Genomic DNA, 17,806 nt, shown 5'->3' on the forward strand with positions numbered 1-17,806 from the left:
AGAATATTTCCCTTATCTTTATAATAATTCCCTCTAAAAGAATGTTTTTTTACTATTATATTATTTAATATTTAAGATCATTAACCATGATAACAAAAAATAATTTTACAAATGGACATTTGCTATTTATACGTACCAATATGCATTGCACGTTAGGTTGAATTTTGTCGCTAAAGTTGTCACAAATTAAAAATATATTTTTAATTTAATACATTCTTAATTTATTTAAAAAAAAATTATATAAAGAAGGAAATATCCTTATTTATTAAAAATATTTATTAAGAAGATTTATGAAATATATATTTCGAGAATACAATTTTTTTAGTGCGTTTTTTCATTTCGCCGGATAGAAAAGGGATAGCTGCGCATGAGATAAAGTGATATATATCGCAATATCAATATTAGGCGAACCATTCGTAATTTTCCGTATGCGGAGAACTCGGTGCAGGTCTGCTTAGCTTTTCGAGCGTGAAATGAGAGTGCTGAAATGAACGAAAAACATATCGAACATATTGCGCTAGCTTTTTAGTGTACAAAAAAAAAAAAAAGAACAAACGGTAAGACCGAAAGATTCATGCAATTTCATTGTATTGTTCCGTTGATATTCGTGTACGAAATGGATAAAGGTTCTTAAATCTTGTAAATCACGCGGGATAACAGTCGGATTTAACAGTCGGATGATTTATTTTGCAAATTTGCCGAATACATTTTGCTTTAATATTTGTCTCTTATATATGTCAAATATCGTTTTATTATGTCAGTCGTGCTTATTTTTACGCAATGTGTATCGGGTGCGTAAAATTTTTGTCAAATATATATATATGCGAATGTTATTTGGGACAATAACGTACGCTTTTCTCTCTCGTAACGTCGCATTTAAATCTCTAGAGATATTCCGGGCTTGTGAATTTTTGTTGCCAGTTATGCGGCATTTCTCTCTGTCACAGACTCATTCCTGTGTAAGTTGACTCGTATCTCTTCCCGCTTTACATTTATCCAGTCGTAGAATAGAGCGAACGATGCAGAGATAGAAAAAGATGGAAACCCCGCTTTGAAAATTAAATGGTACCTTGAATTTCAGCTTTTCTCAAAGGAATCTCTTTCTTTATTCACCTTTGCAAATTTAATTCTTTTTCTTCCTTTGCTAACGCAAAACGCGTTAATTTTCCGCGGCAGTAAGTTTTAAAAACATATGTCGTAAATTTATTTTAAATCTCGCTCGTTAACGATTGCACATTCATATTTATTTTATCCGAGATGAATGGATTTCTCGTTTCAATTTTAATTATTGCGTCTAAGATTCCGGGCGACGCGAAATTTGAAGATTGAAAGGGAGACTGCGTCATTGAATAAGAACCGAGACTCTTCGCAGACCTCGTCTCCGAAAGAGCCTCGCCGAATCCTAGTTTTTGCGCAGCGAAAGTGCAGCCAGGCGCATTGTGGTGCAGTTTTGACAGCAACGCCCTGTATATTGCATGGCGGCACCGGATCGAGTGCTTTTGCATTTTTCATAAGTCGTCGGCGATCCGCCCTCTCGGACCTTATTTAACTTTCCGTTATCTCTCGTACGCCACCGGTCCATCGTTGTTTGCTTTCTCTCTCTTTCTCTCGCGTGATGTTTTTCCAATTTCCTCGGCGACGACAACTTTTATCCGCCCCCACGTGTGTAAACGTCGGTTTATTCTTTAAAAGGGCTGACCGAGGGGGCATGAACCGTGCAAGATTTATGACCGCGCCACCCGGGATCTCCTTATTGTGGAATCTATCCTCGTCCGGTTTCGCATCTATAAGAGACGCGTTTCTTCCCGCTTTTCTTTATTTTCTTCCCCTTCTCGCGCGATTATCTCCAACATTTTTTCTTTTGTCCTTCCCGTAAGTTTGCACTCATTCGACTATGTATTTGGAACGCACAATGTTATAAGCGGATCGATCCGGGAGACGTCTGGCGCGTCTACCATACCTACTTCCACCTATCTACCTACTCCCTTTAATCGTCCTTGGCTGTCTCGCTCTGTCGCGATGGATTTTCCCCGCTCTTATCCGACGAACATCTGACGCTCTCCTTAATATCGGAGAATAGGAGAGAGATCTGAAATTCCGATAAATCCGTGTACCAATAATGTCACGTCGCGTGGGCGCTCTCTACTAACTAAATGCAAGTCGTTATCGCTATTCGCTCTGTGTCTCGCTTTATTATAGACAATCAATCGTGTCAATCGAGAATCAAATTTTCGACGTAAATTATTTCTCCTTCGTTTCTCTTAATCATATTCGCCTAATGTAGACAGATCCGTCCCATGAGCTCGATCTTTCCCTCATTTAGCTTAATCACTTTTCGCTTTATTTCAATCTGATATTTCTGTCCCTTCCGCCTTTCTTACTTTGACTTTATTTTAATATTTTATGGGAGCACGTCTTACATTATATAATGATGATTAATCGATCGTTATTATGTGAAAAATACAGATTACCGCGTGCTCTTTCAATCTTGTTCCCAGTTGTTTTTCATGTAATTCTAATTAGTTTATTCTAGGTAAAAGTGCCTATTCCAAGTGACGCCAGGTACTCTTCTCTTTATCGATCGCAAGTTTTATTCTACTCGAGTCATCTTGAATGAAAATTAGATCGTTGAAATTCGGAAGTGGAGCATCAAGAGTGTGTCGATGATTATAATTAAAGCACGTGGATTTAAGAGATCTACCAAGTAATTTTGCTCATTAATATTCGACGGTCGATCGTTATTGCAACGCGGTACTCATATTTAATAATCTCATTCATTATTTTCATTAGTCGCGCTTTCTTTATAATTGTATATTTGTACACTTTCTAATAAAATATCCCATTATCGGCGCGTATTCTGCGAAATACGACTAATATAATAACATAACTTAGCTTCTTGCGATTCGAGATAAGCGTATATCGTTCTTCCATACTTACTTTAATTATATTCCCCGCGCTTTTCTTCGATTTCACGTTTTGTAATCCGGCAGAGATCCTATTGATGATACGCTGCACCGCGGCGGATAAATTGTACGGTCGGTCGCTCGCGTAAGTGACGTAAAACACTCATTAATATCGAAAATAGTAGATTGCCATTATCCATCTTCTCTCTTTGCTTAGTCATCGTCCCCGTATCGCCGAATTTTTGCCACGCCGTCTAATGCCGTGGTTACGCAAAGCGAGTCGATGGCGCCGCAATTCGTTAAGAAATCACTTGCACGCGCAAATGGTGCGACCGGGCATCAAATCGCTGCTGGTGCAATTTTAGTTAGCGGCACGCAACGCTCGTTAATACCCGACATCGTTTTTTTGACATTTAAAAATGAATAATCGACAGCGGCTTCTAAGGTAGCGATCTTATATAAAGTGGTATTATATAAATGTCCCCAAACATATCGCGATATTTATACTCTTGATCGAATGACGAGAAAATGTTTAATAGAAGCGCGTTGCGTAAAAATAGAAAAGGGGGGAAGAGTATACAGAAGAATAGAGACGAATTGCATTTTCTCGTTGTTATTGCGCTATTCATCGTCCAAAATAAAATTGCACGCTTCCCGATTCTTTTGTCGGTATTGTTGAAATACGTACGTGCTCATTGTGCGACTTTGGAATTTTTCTTCGTACCCGCTACGCAACGTCGCACAATGCGCGATCAGTTGGGTCTGCATTTGAATGCTTACCCCCGCTGCAATTTCCTTGCTACCCCCTTCCGTTTTTTTCCCATTTTTTTTTTTTTTTTTTTTTTTTTTTTTTTTTTTTTTTTTTTTTTTACCGAATCTAGAACCGCGCTGCAATAATCGGAAATAACGCCGGTGAGCTTCGTTGAAATTCGAGCGTCGCGCTCGTTGAGTGTCTTCTCTGAATTTTACTCGTTATCTTATTACCGTGACGTTGCTTTGTCGACGGAATAAGGAAAATGCAGAGAAGGAATAACGCGACAAAAGAAATTTCTTTCGAGGCGAGAGCGAATGCTCCTACCCTCTCGTAATTTATATATCTTCATCGTTCGTACTCTAATAATTTGTTCATATCGAAGTCCTGCATGCTCTCTAGTTAAGAATGTAATTTGTCACGTCCAGTCTCCTTGAAAGCTACGATTATTTGAACGCTAAACATCTATTTATTAGCACCGAGATTCTCGAAATCGGAGCATTAATGAAGACGGAGGGATCGATTCACCAACGGGGAACGAGAACCGATCTTCTCCGAGAGCGAGATAAAAAGAGAGAGAGAGATAGAAAGTAGAAAAAAAGTGAGAGATAGAGAGAGAATTATAATTCTTTGACGAGAGATTTCTTCAAAAATAGTCGCAAATCTCTACATCTCGAATGCCTTTCACGCTCGCGTTATTACCTATTCTATTATACGTGCATGCCAAACCGCGCGGATGTGAACTTGCCTTTTCTCAGGGTTGTTTCTCATCGGCCGATTATCGGGACGAGCGGTTCGCCCAGCTCGCGCCGATAATTACGATAACGACGACGGCGTGGAGACTTCCGATTCCGAAGGGTCGTGTGCCGTCCGTGATGGGAATGAGGGTTACTCGCCGCCCAGGGACAACGCCTGAACGATCCTGGGATCGGCCTTGCTACCCTCCCGAAACTCCTCGAGTGTGAGCTTGTCATCGTGGTTCTTGTCCATCTGGTCGAAGATTTTATCGACCCTCTTCTGCGGGGTGTTCTCGTCCTCGGCTTGCGGCTGCTGTCCCTGTAACATCCGACGTTATTCTCCCCTTGGAATTTAATTAATCGACGGGATTTAATGGGGCTTCCAAATTGCCATGTTACCCTTACTAGAGAGAAGGTGCGAGCTAAAGTACTTTTTTTATTACAGATTATATGAATCTATAAATAACGTGCATTTTTTTAAAAAGAGTCAGCGAGATTATTTCAGAAAATTTACTCGCGAACAATTTATTTGCAAATTTTCGTTTCTAAAAATGCGAAAATTAATATACAGAGAACTTAATTCCTATTATCGTGAAGCTTTATCGCCGTTTCGACGACACGAGAGAGAAAGAGAGATAGAATTTCACTATCCATTATTATTTTATTGCGGCGAATTTATTGCCGCATGTTGGTTTATATTATGGACACCATGCGAGATATTGACTTTTAACGCATTCGTTTGATCTCGCGAGTTTTAATTGAATCGACCGCTAATTCCCGATAATGTAATTTGGCTTTATCGGTTGCATTTAGCTCCCAATCGCGTTTATTGTTTCAAAGTCGACGTATAAAGTTTCCGTTCGTCCGCTTTTGTCGATCGCAACCCGTATGTTTATGGATTACCATGCGTGAGCCCCCGCCCCCTACCCCCCGCCCCGCGGATATATACACATAATAACGCGCCACTGTATATATTTCTCTTTGAAATTAATATTAACGAGACTTCGAAGTGATTAATGGCGAATCGTTGTCGCGCGACGGACTTTCCGCAGTCACGCTCCAACGAATTTTACGCTGAAATTTGTATGGGGCGCGAATATCCGCGCAAAACAACACCCGGAGAGTGTCGACGTATTATATTATCCCTGATCCTTCCGGAGAGGGATTTCGTTCCACGGAAGTTTTTCGTTGACGTCCCGGTGGAAGTAACGCGGAAAGTTTGGCCCGAAAGTGCGCAATCACCCCGGACGTGCGCGACCTTGTTTAGTATCGGTGCTTTAATTAGACCACGCGGGCATTACGTTGGGTAATGCCTGTTTCCGGGAGAAGTGCACGTCCGCCAGTACATTATTTTCTGCCCATTCAACGCCCGATGATGTCGTCCGGAATGAAACGATTAAAGTGTTAATATGCGGAAAGATTATAGCGAGTATTGCGTAATAGGGGGTAACATCGTGTAACTTCAAAGATGCACACAGAAAAATACATACTATATACAAGTAAATATTACTTGTTTCAAGTATTTCATAAGTTCATATATCCGCAAATTTATTATAAGTTCATCATAAGCATCAAATTTATTCAAAATATATTCTGAATCCTAATAAATTTAATACTTCAATCAAGAATATTAAATTATATAATTGAAAGAAATACATTAAATTTTTCTGATCTAATAAATTTTCTTACATTAAATTAACCATATCTGACTTTTCTTCGATAAAATTTTATAATATTCTTCGAAAGAAAATATTTACTTTTTTTGAGTACATGATATTTGATATTTCTAAAATTTGTGATAAGTCTATTTTAAGACTATTATTAAGAAAATATTCTTTGTTAAAGATAACTGTTACTTGAAAGAAGTAAAGTAAACTGAGTAATCATTTCACTTAGCAATAGAATAATATTTTTCTGTGTGTGCCGCGTACATCGCGTTTGTGTCACGAGCAGCAGCGAGGATGGGTGACGTTATAGCTTGTGTCGTTAACTCGCTTGCAGTTCGCCGGTTGGAAGCTGCACAAGAGGATTATAACTTCCGCTAGGTTACACGTATATAACGCGCTCGTTGGGATAAAATATTAGCTTGATATTGAGCACGCCAGTGATTACGATTACATTACAGCGAACAAGTCTTTAAGCAGCCATATAAATCTTATGTTACCGTAAACGATTTTATTTATAGCTGTCAATAAATGAAACACGCAATTAAGTAATATAGTATTAAAATATTAATAAATTGTCTTTGATCTTTATACTATCAGATTTTTAATAACAGCTTCTTCTCCAAGAATTTGTGATTGTCTAGAGGTCTCTGTTATTTCGAGAGGGTTGGAGGGAGGGAGACTAACAAAATCGAGATGCGAGCAATGGAATTTGTTTCATGTCAAAGGTTTCTTTGCGGGCCAAGCACGTTGAAAAAGATACACTTACCACCATCTGATATATCGCGTCGACTATATTGTACATTTCGTCCCTCGTGATGAAGCCGTCGTTGTCCACATCGTACAAACGAAAGGCCCCTGAAAAGAAACGAGAAAAGGGGAAGAAAAACGCTATTGACTTTTGCGACTGAATTTCTGGGAAGATGTCCGAAAGCGCGCTTTGTTCGAAGAAACTCCATTTCGCGTGCACTTTTCCTCTGTCTTTCGCGAGCTTGCAAGTTTTCTCCGGCGACGATATAGTTTCGCGATCGTGATAACCTCGGCGAAGCTATACATCTTATATTGTTCACTTCTGGTTCAGATTGCGATCGTTCATCGATAGCTATTCTCTTGGAGAAGACAATCGAGAGAGTCTCGTCCTTTATCGTCTCGCATTGCGATGATCATTTTTCATAGCTCGTCTCGAATTTTATGTGTAATTCTCTTCGCAGTGTCCCGAATGTCCTTTCTCCGCGAAATAAAATTTTTGCAGAAAATATGAATATGTATTTATTACTTGATTAAGTAAAAAATAAATCTCGTGATGTAATTAAATTTAATTTGATCGAAAAAATTTATCAAAAATTTTCTAAAAAAATGTCAAAAGCAATTTATTTTTGAGATCCATTTCTTTTAATTAATAATTTCGGTTTAATCACGAAAAGTTGGGAACGGCGACATTTTTTATTTTTTTCAGATAAAGTTGGATGACTTAAGTTTTCGAGACTTCTACTATCTTGAATAAATCAAATAGGGGGATATACATAGAGAGATCTCGGCGATTGCGCGTCATGTATCCAAAGTAGGTGGGTAAACAACATAACTCGCGAGTGAATTCTCCCAAAAATTCGAGTGGATAAGTTTTTTCGAGGGGGATCAGGAACAAGGTACTCACAGTGAAGCTTTTCGTCCAGGTTGCCGCGTGACGTCACCGAGAGCGCCCTTATGAACTCCTCGAATTCTATCGTACCGTCCTGAAACAACAATCCGACATTTCCTTATTTTGTCCCGGCTGTCGCACGCGAGATGCTTTTTCCTATCGATCGCAAACTATTCGAGAATCGCAAACTACTTGCCGATCGCGTTTTTCAAAGACAAACAGCAACCGGGTTACAGTTAAATCTAATAACTATCATACACTGTGCAAATAATTTCCTCTCTCTGAAATATCCTTATCTTCTCTCGAGACCTCGCAAGTCGAGTAGTTTTGCGAGAGAAATCCGTGAAAAATTTCTGTCTCAAATATCTTTCAATATTTTCGATAGAGATAGTCGATTTGCGGCGAGAAATATTCACTCAATTACTCGGAAAGCGAGCCAGCACTGATTAAACATCGCGATCAATTCGTGTTCGGCTTGATTCATATTTGTCTCAGTTTTACCCTGAGCATTTGTTCAGCGTACGATTTACTATGTAAATTAACAACCTATTCTTATCTAATGCCAGACTAAATAAATGCTTAATCGGCAGTTAAACGCGGCAATAAAGACGTTGCGAGGGCAACGACAGCGACGGGGGAGAAAAATAATTTCAGCAAGATATGGTTGAAAGTGCATCGCGTGATAGTCCTCTGCACGCAATCGCCGACATGACGAACGCAAATTTGAGAAGCGTGAGAGTTTGTGGAAAGCCACGATGTGTGCACACGTGACAGGAAACTCACGGCGTTCTCGTCGAAAACTCTGAAGACAAGGGAGGCGAACTTCGACGGGTCACCCTGCGGGAAGAACTGCTTGTAGATCTTTATAAACCCCTGAAATCACGCGAGCTTTGTGCATATCTCGAGCTTTTTACTCGCTATTGATTATTTGGGGGTGATTAACCCTTTCCTCCTCTGTTGTTGCCACATGGCGTGTGATTAATGTGTATATTTTTTTTATAGGCTAATATATATTCAATTATTCATATTAGTTTGAAAATGTCCGTACGTTAAATTTTTTATTAATCTTTATTTTCCGTCATAAGCAATTTTGGTAAATGAGACAAAAGAGAAGGAGAAAATTAATGCATTTAATATATTCTGACGTAGATATACATACCTGTTCTGTTAGCAATCCATCGGGGCAATCTTTTAAGAATCCTTTGTGCCTAAATAATATAAAGCAGTCCTAATATAAATAATTATTTTCAAAGCAAAAATGCAATATTTTGCGTTGTTAATAATTTATGAAATAATTTCTCGAGAATCTATTTGTTCTAATAACTATTTATCTTAATTTGACATAGATTTAAATTAACGATATTCTGTCAACAAATTATCTTTTTTCAGCTATCGCCGAAATCTTTAATCATCCTGTCCGAGTTTGTACAAGTTCAGATAATGGCTCATTGTCTTTCCTAGGGTGAAACTTACCATTGACGAATCTCCTTTTCGGTGACTGTAACAGAAACAAGAAAGGAGATTTGGAGAGGCAATTAATTATTCGCCCACACGACGTAAATAGAAAGATTGAGTTATTCCGCCCGTGAAAAGTGTTCGGTAAGAAAAAGCGCGACGGAAAGAGTCGCGGAGAAAGAAACTCGGGGGAAGGGAAGGAGAGAATTATTTATTGTTCTCCGGTGCTTGCCAGGCTCGTATCAACTGCCGTGTGATTTATTGCACGAGGGATTTTCTCGGTAAATTCAATACGGAGATACTGTGTCTCATTGAAAAACTCGATTGTCCCGTGAAAACGATCAAATTTTTATACGGCGGATGCGGATGCGGATGGGTCTGCGCGGGTATCGTTCCTTGTTATGTCAATCCAAGGACGAAGAGCCGAATATTAACGTCGTCCTTTTTTACTTCGGACATGGAATAAAAATGTATCGCGATCGTAGAAGTGATGGATTGAAAGAAAAAAGAACGATGCAGGACGATTCGGTCGATCGATTGAATTTATCCGAGCGAGGCAAACACGAATATCACCGCGAAAGACAATCGATAACGGCAATCCCAAGACGGTGTTGCTGTTGGAATAACGAAAGTTTTCCCTCGAATCTTTGTATTTAAGCGAACGGATTACTCGACGTTCTTTTACTGCGATCGAAGAAAAGAATCGGCAAAATAGAAAAGGAAGATTAGCTAGTAACGAATGGCAATTATGTCGCGTCTCTCTGATTCGTTTCTTGAACTTGATAAAGAGCGCTTACATTTATCAAAGCGTCTGTTTTTCGATAAAAAATGGAAGATATTAGTGTGATTCGATGCGTTAAAATTGCACAATTAGATTTCAACATACTTTTTAAAGCGTAGGTTTTATCAAAAGAATTTTTCGATAAAATCTTTTAACGATGACATTTGACATTTTATCTTAATTGATAACCAGATGATAGTTACTTTGTCAAATACACGTGTCGTGAGGGAAGCCCTTTGCTTCCTACGTCAGCTGAGCCGAATGTGTTATGGCAGAATGGGGCAAAGGGTAAAGGGCGAAGGACAAACATTCGGGGTCGATAGAACTACGACAGAACGAGAAGAGTTTTGTGGTTTATATGGTAATCTTGCGTCACCCCGAGTATACGATTAGCTTTTACGAATAGTGCAGAGCGAACTTCTCTCCTATGAGAAGAGCTCCAACTGTTTCGGAAAATACACGTGACTTTATCAGAAATTGCCTAATCAGAATATTATCAGAACAGTTTCTCTTTTGTTCGCCGGAAAGAATATTCGAAAAGTTTTTCGAGCGAATCTCGTGAACGAATTTTTATCTGCGCAAAAAATCAAATCACTTTTATTCCATTAGATACGCTCGCAGAAATTGGCTCTCGTCGAATATCGAGAATTAAGCGAAACAGATCGTTAGCGATTATCGCGCAAACTCGCAGACCAAACGTTATTTCTCAAAATTGATGGAGCGGTGGACTGCTAAAATATTTCTATAACGATGCAAGTAAAATTCGCGCTGGAAGTATCGTCGGCGAAACGATTCCATTGTGTTCGTGACTCCGCGGTTTTGCGACGCCGCAAGAAAAAGCTCATTTAAAACTCGAATCACCATTGTAGTCTGTGCGGTACACGATATCCATGTAAATCGATTGATATCGTTCGGGATATTGTCCTATTCTCGACTTTTCACTACTCGGGGCTCGGCCGATCGATCAGCTGTTAACTGTCAGTTTCGGCGCGATATCTTCTCGTGAAAAGTATTACACGTATCTCGAGGGACATTAATTTCGTGTTTAATCTCAAATATGATCTACCATTTTGCCATTTCCGACATGAAACCTTCGTTAATCAAGAGAGTCTGATCGGGGCATGTATAAAGGTGTAGCAGCGAGTCACGCAACTCTCGAAAAACGCTTGACGTTTTAATGGGAATGAGAATTTCTTTCGTTTTTTATCAGATTGACTTGTGATGGAGATTCTAAATGACGTGTAAGTCGTCGCTGATTTTCGCGATGTTCGTTTAATTAATCACTTGCGCATGTGTCAGCGGTATAATGGCAGTCGTTTTGTGACTGTTCGCTTCAATGAATAATTTCAGAATATGAAAAGGATATATAATATTATTGCATCATCGATATATTCGAATCCGGTAATTGGTTTGAGGATCAAAAATGCTTAATCGACCGAAGTTACTCGTCCACTAGACTTAGGGTTTATGTGGACTAAATTGCATTTTCTTTTTCTCCGTCGACCATTTCCTCCCTTTTCCCGTCCGTTAAATCTCTCGATATCTTTTTGCCTGCGAAAGCAACGTCCCCGATCGGAAAAAAGTGCGCCTCTCTAAATGATAATTCAGTTTATCGCGTTAATTCGTATAAACGCGCTCGGGAGCGAAGATTAGCCGCGACTGTAATCACCGTGTGTATTTATCGTTTAAATAAAAAATTATTTTATTACGGTACGCGCGCGCGTGCATATTTAATCGCTGCAATAAAATATTTGGGAAATCACTTGCAATTTTAGGAGATTAAAATAACACAGGTGCGCGCTTTTATTCATGGACGTTCTTCAATTTTTAAAATTTTTCTTTCCATAACTTTAACTTTTTCTTTCACAAACTGTCAAACTGTCAAAATTCGCATGATTTGACAGTCGCAAATAACACGAGTGGAGCAAATCGCAGCGCGCAAACGAGACAGCCAATCACGGAAAAACGGAAAAAACGCTTCGATATATTCGAGTTCGAGGTTTCACGCCTTTTTTGTACTGCGTTCACGGAAAGAACGACCTCGCTTCGCGCAGCTTTGGGCGGAGTGAGGATTAGGTGAGAGACTTCAGCGCACTACTTCAATGCCGTATGTCGTATGCGTATCGATCGTGTATCACGTATGTGATCCGCCTATAAAGCTCGAAAGAAATGTCATAATATCGAAAGCTTGAGTTGTTTTCTGTTAATCGATTTTTATTACTCTTTTTAATTAAATCGCGATATATCTATTATATTTATTTTCTCTTTTCGGGAGCGAAGATTAGCCGCGACTGTAATCACCGTGTGTATTTATCGTTTAAATAAAAAATTATTTTATTACGGTACGCGCGCGCGTGCATATTTAATCGCTGCAATAAAATATTGGGGAAATCACTTGCAATTTTAGGAGATTAAAATAACACAGGTGCGCGCTTTTATTCATGGACGTTCTTCAATTTTTAAAATTTTTCTTTCCATAACTTTAACTTTTTCTTTCACAAATTGTCAAACTGTCAAAATTCGCATGATTTGACAGTTGCAAATAACACGAGTGGAGCAAATCGCAGCGCGCAAACGAGACAGCCAATCACGGAAAAAAGGTTTCAACGCTTCGATATATTCGAGTTCGAAGGTTTTACGCCTTTTTTAGAAAGCGATAATTAAACGTACATCAATTGTTTAATAAATAATTAATCATAATTTAAAATATACTTTAAAACGCTTTGTATATTCTTAAATTTTATTTTTAAACGCGATGGCAACTAGTATGATTATTACAATTAACGATTAATTTACTTTTAATAAGCGACACAAAACTATATTGCGAATATAAATAATTGCAAATATAAATCTTTATCAAAGGGCGATAATCCATTATTGCGAATAAAAATCGAAGCATTAGGGATAAAAATTATAAATTTTGTTACGATCCTTCGATATCATCGATCCTACGGATAATAATTATTTATTTGACAATGCTTATAGTCAAATACATTTTGTCCACGATGCTATATCATTTGACTTCTCGACGATCTAGATATAATTTCGATTAAGAACATGCTGCAAAACGATCGAATTGCAAAGTCGAATAATTAATATAACGATAATTTCCGATTAATCTTTTAATAAATAATTAATCTATAATAAAATACTTATATAATTTAATATTTCGCATATATATTTTATAGTATGTAAAATATTTCGGTAGCTAATTAGAACAATACCTAACATGGTATACGGCCTTGGCGGCGTAAACATTGACGCGCGTAAACATTGTTTATGTATCACGGCTTTGTTATCATTCATACGGCGATACTCGAGCAGTAAGGTAGCAGTGCGAGACGCTCCGTCAAATTCCTTTGCTAAACGCGACAAGTATCGGGAAATCATTTGTTAAAATTGATAATTAATTATCTTTTACATACTTTAAATAATACGTGATTATATCACAACGATAAATCTCAAGGCGCGTATTTCGCGTGATATATACACATTTAATGAAGAATCAAAGTGACGAGAATCAAAATTGTAAATTATTGTTTTGTCATGATCTTTCTCTCTCTCTCTCTCTTTATAAGCAATAATTATTTCTTTAAAAATACTTAAAGTTTAGTTATATTTTGTCTGATTCTTTTTCGTTTGACTTTTCGACGATTTAAAGTAAATATGATTCGAATTGAGAAAGCATAATAAAATAGTCGAATCGCAGGTCCGAGTAATTAACATAACGATAAGCTTCGTGATATATTAATCTTTTATTAAATAAATGATCTATAATTTAAAATACTTGTATAATTTAATATTCCGCCTATATATACGTCATAGTATGTAAAATATTTCGGCACCGAATTATCCATAACAATAGTATTCTCGGCGGCGTAAACAATAGCGCGCTAATATTTACGTGCTTCGGCTTTGTTATCATTCGCACGACGACACTCGAGCAGTAAAGTAATAGTGCGAAACGCTTCGTATCTTGTCAAATTCTTTTTCTAAATGTGATCGCGATTATTATCGACACATAATTATTTTAATTATTACAATTAACAATGTCCTAAGCGTCATAAAGGTTTACTGTGAAGGGGAAAACAAGTACCCAGCGTCGTCGTTGCTGTCATCGTGCCGCGGACGGCTTTCGCGTCTTTCGCGTCGCGTGTCAGCACAGCATTGCCACGAGTCGCACAATGGCTCATATGTGGCACGCGCATTTGTGCGTTGAACGCACATTGTGCACATTGTGTTGCCGTCATCGTGCCGCACGAGCAACGATGCGACGCGTTTTCGCGTTTTCGCGTTTTCGCGTCGTCGCGTCTTCGCGTTGGACTTCTATCTCCTAGGAGAGGCATCCTGCACCGGCGGAGCAACCCTAGGGTGAGTATTTATTATTTGTATATCAATTGTTAAAAATCGCATACGCGCATTAAATCGGTCTTTTTATTTGAATGAATTAAACAAGAGAAAATTAAAAAGAAAAACTTTTACATAAATCCTATAAAAGTTCCTATTTGAAAAAAAAGTATTTTTATAATTTATAAAATTGTTCCATATTTATATAAAGCTTCTTAGTATTGTATGCATCGTATATAAAATATTCCGCACGAAATATTAATTATAATTTGGACGCTGCTATAATTTGGACTTTATATTTGTATGTTACAGACAACGTAGCCTCAAGACCAACAACTCCGCTGTTGCGCATCAGTGCCGGTGAGTGATGAACTTTATTTTATTTTGAGGTAACGGATTCATAGATTTGTAGATTGTAGCAAATGTAAATTGTAGATTGTAGATAGATCGGTTGCCTCAAAATGGATGGGCTAGAATAGATTAAACAAAATAACTTTTAATCGATTTTTTCAATTAAAATATATTACAGTTATATATTACAATTTAATATATTAAAAAAGTGAAAATTAATTATAAAAAAATTGTAGAAAAATTAAAATTATTAATTTTTTTACAATTTAAATTAAAAATTAAAACTAATTATAAAAAAATTCAAAAATGGCATGCTACACCTTTTTTACAAATAAAAAATTGTATATATATTTATTATGTACAAAATAAAGTGTACTACATATGTGTGTTACATTTTATTTTATATATTTAAACTTGTATATATATTTATTGTTATATAAATTTATGTAATGTTGAACTCGAAGTAAATGCTGTCTGGTATCAATTATCTACAATGTAGATTCTACATTATTCGATATATCGGATATATCCATTTGATACTGATAGCATCATTAATTGTAAATTGTACTCTAATTATGATTGTCCAATAATTAATTGTAATTATTATATATGTTATAATTGTAATTCATATGTAATTATATAATTGTATTAATATTAATGTAATAATATTATATGTAATAATATTATAAATTATATATGTAATAATATTATAAATTATGTAAATTTTCCTTTTTTTTGTAAATTACACGAAAATTTACCGAAAGAACATATATATAATGACAGTACAATAGAAATTTTAAATTAATATATTTGTTAATTTTTAGTTTTTGTATATTATTTGTTTCAAAAATATTTATGAATATTATCATTAAAGCTAAGAGATTGTGTTTTCATACCAAAGAATTGTTGATAAATCCGGGAAATTGTATTTCAAACTTTACAAATGTCACGGATATCGCTAATTCTTCTAATATTTAATAGAAAAATTATTGAATAAAAATATGAAGACTCGATGTTAAGCTAACGATTAAATATTAGCTTTTTGTTCACAAAATTTGACGACTGCTTTCGACACTGCAGAATCGCGAGTAAATTATTTCAAATATCATGATTTGATTTTGATTTGATTGATGAATTGATTTATGAATTTCGTCGGAATTAAATATTCATTAAATTAATTAATTAATTACGTTCTAAAAACACCGGGTTTTTTCCATGTTCTTGGACGCGATCGCTGTCTTAGCTAAGGGGCCTTATCGCTGTCCCTCTTGTCAGGTAAACGTTAGTAAAGTTGCGTGGTTCGTACCGGCGAAGAGTCGAAACAATTTTCATCGTGGAGAATTATTTCTTGTCGGCTCTTGTGTAAGATCCATCCGCGACGTCTAGTTCGGTGCTCTGTTGAAAATTAGGAATATTCGTTGCAGGATTGGAATTAAACCCAGGTTTTCCTGGCGATTTCTGGAAGCAATACTTTTGGTAGTAACTCAACGACGACTGCCACACGTCTTTTCGATGTCAAATCTCGAAATTAATTTAAATAATATTTTTGAAGAGAAAATATATTTCTTTCTCTTCGTTAAAAGTGTTCTTCCATCATTATTAATATTAATTTATTATTGTCTTAATTTGCTAAAGGATAGTTTTTAGATATACCATTCTATATATATAATAAAATACATGCGCAAATTAACATACTGTTGCAAAAAACTTTTATACTTTTTTAAATATTATGTCACAAAATGTAAAATGTGCGTATACTTTAAAACTTCGAGACAAATCGAATGGGTACCTCGATATCAGTGAAATATCGGTAAATTAATGTATTTAAATGCAACAACAAAATATTAATTATAACTTAGAATTATAATAATTATGCTTGATATTATTTTGATTTATTTTATGTGTGTTGCAAAGTATTCAAATTAAATATTTTTTTAATTTCGCTGTTATCGGGTTCGATTTGTCTCGAACAGTTGGTACCCGAGAATTATTTGTATTCACACATTTAATATTAGCTACAATAACGCGATGCATGTATTTTATTATAAATAATATTTTTATTCTCAATCGCGAAATTTGCATAAAATCACGTATTTGAAAATAAATCGGGCAGTAGGTTCTATATTCATAAATGTCCTATTACAGACGCGATTATAAAAATGCGTTTCAAATGTCCGTCGAAACATTTTCGTATATAATAATTATATCGTTCCTTTAATTGTTCCAAAAATTACATATATACATATTGGAATCGAATATTATGGCTATCGTTGATTTATTTGTCCGTCGCGTTTTTTTCTCAAATTTTAAATCGCGTTTTATTTTGTGATTTAATCGTTAATTTACATCGAAGCTTCATCTACTTTTTCTCGAATATTTTTATTGAAAATCTACGCAAAATGCGCCAGTAGACCAAGTATTTTTTTCTACAATTAAAAAACAATCGATAATTTTATTAATAATTCTTCTGGTCATAATAGTTTATATTATATAAAATTTAATAAGCTTTGTAATTGCATGTTGATCATTAATCAAATATATAATTAATCATTACTTATCAGCTATATCTGATCTAAAAATAGTGAATTCTGCATCATATAAATATTTTGGACATTTTCGTGTATATATATATAATTTCATGTAATAAATTCTTTCATATTTCAAATTATATTTTATATTACTAGTTAATTATATTAACTTTGTACTATACTCTAATGAACCTAGGAACTATGCCGGCGGTAACATATAACGTTTTCGAATAAAGCAAGTTTGATCGTTCTGAGACCGATTAAAGACGTCATATATTAGGAATATCATCTTGATTATTAGGAGTACTTAAATTATTAGATTAATCAATAAAATATTTCAAGTAAGCGTTTGATTGATTAATCGGGGCAAAGAATCTTGTGCTTTAAAGCCAAAATAGCAGCAAAAATGGGAGATGTACTTTATATTAGTTATATTATTAATGTATATCATATATTTATATTAATCAAATTCTCTTAAAACTTATTTGGTCAAACATATATTCATGACAAATTGGATTTAATCGCTCTCAAAGCGATCAAATTTGCTTCATTCGAAAACGCTAATAGTTTCCCATGCCGGACAGGTCGAAGAGGAGGAGTCAGACTAAGAGAGATACCGTAATTATTATATATTTATTATACAATAATTT

The 17,806-nt window shown here is 35.9% G+C and overlaps 1 protein-coding gene across 2 annotated transcripts in view; it reads right to left on the reverse strand.

The window, feature by feature from the left end:
- Positions 1-3,739: 3,739 nt before the first annotated feature.
- LOC115238159 (frequenin-1) overlaps positions 3,740-17,806 on the reverse strand; it is a 43,192-nt gene continuing 29,125 nt past the window's right edge. For both annotated transcript variants that reach the window (XM_029811747.1, XM_029811749.1), the window contains exons 3-8: positions 9,168-9,192; positions 8,854-8,902; positions 8,478-8,567; positions 7,710-7,788; positions 6,825-6,913; positions 3,740-4,710 (exon numbers count right to left, since the gene is read on the reverse strand). In XM_029811747.1, coding sequence (XP_029667607.1) covers positions 4,543-4,710; positions 6,825-6,913; positions 7,710-7,788; positions 8,478-8,567; positions 8,854-8,902; positions 9,168-9,192 — 500 coding nt within the window. In that variant the 3' untranslated portion in view covers positions 3,740-4,542. The remainder of the gene's footprint in view (positions 4,711-6,824; positions 6,914-7,709; positions 7,789-8,477; positions 8,568-8,853; positions 8,903-9,167; positions 9,193-17,806) is intronic.

This window comes from Formica exsecta, unplaced genomic scaffold, assembly GCF_003651465.1.
Source record: "Formica exsecta isolate Colony F162 unplaced genomic scaffold, ASM365146v1 scaffold323, whole genome shotgun sequence".
In the NCBI taxonomy this organism is placed as follows: domain Eukaryota; kingdom Metazoa; phylum Arthropoda; class Insecta; order Hymenoptera; family Formicidae; genus Formica; species Formica exsecta.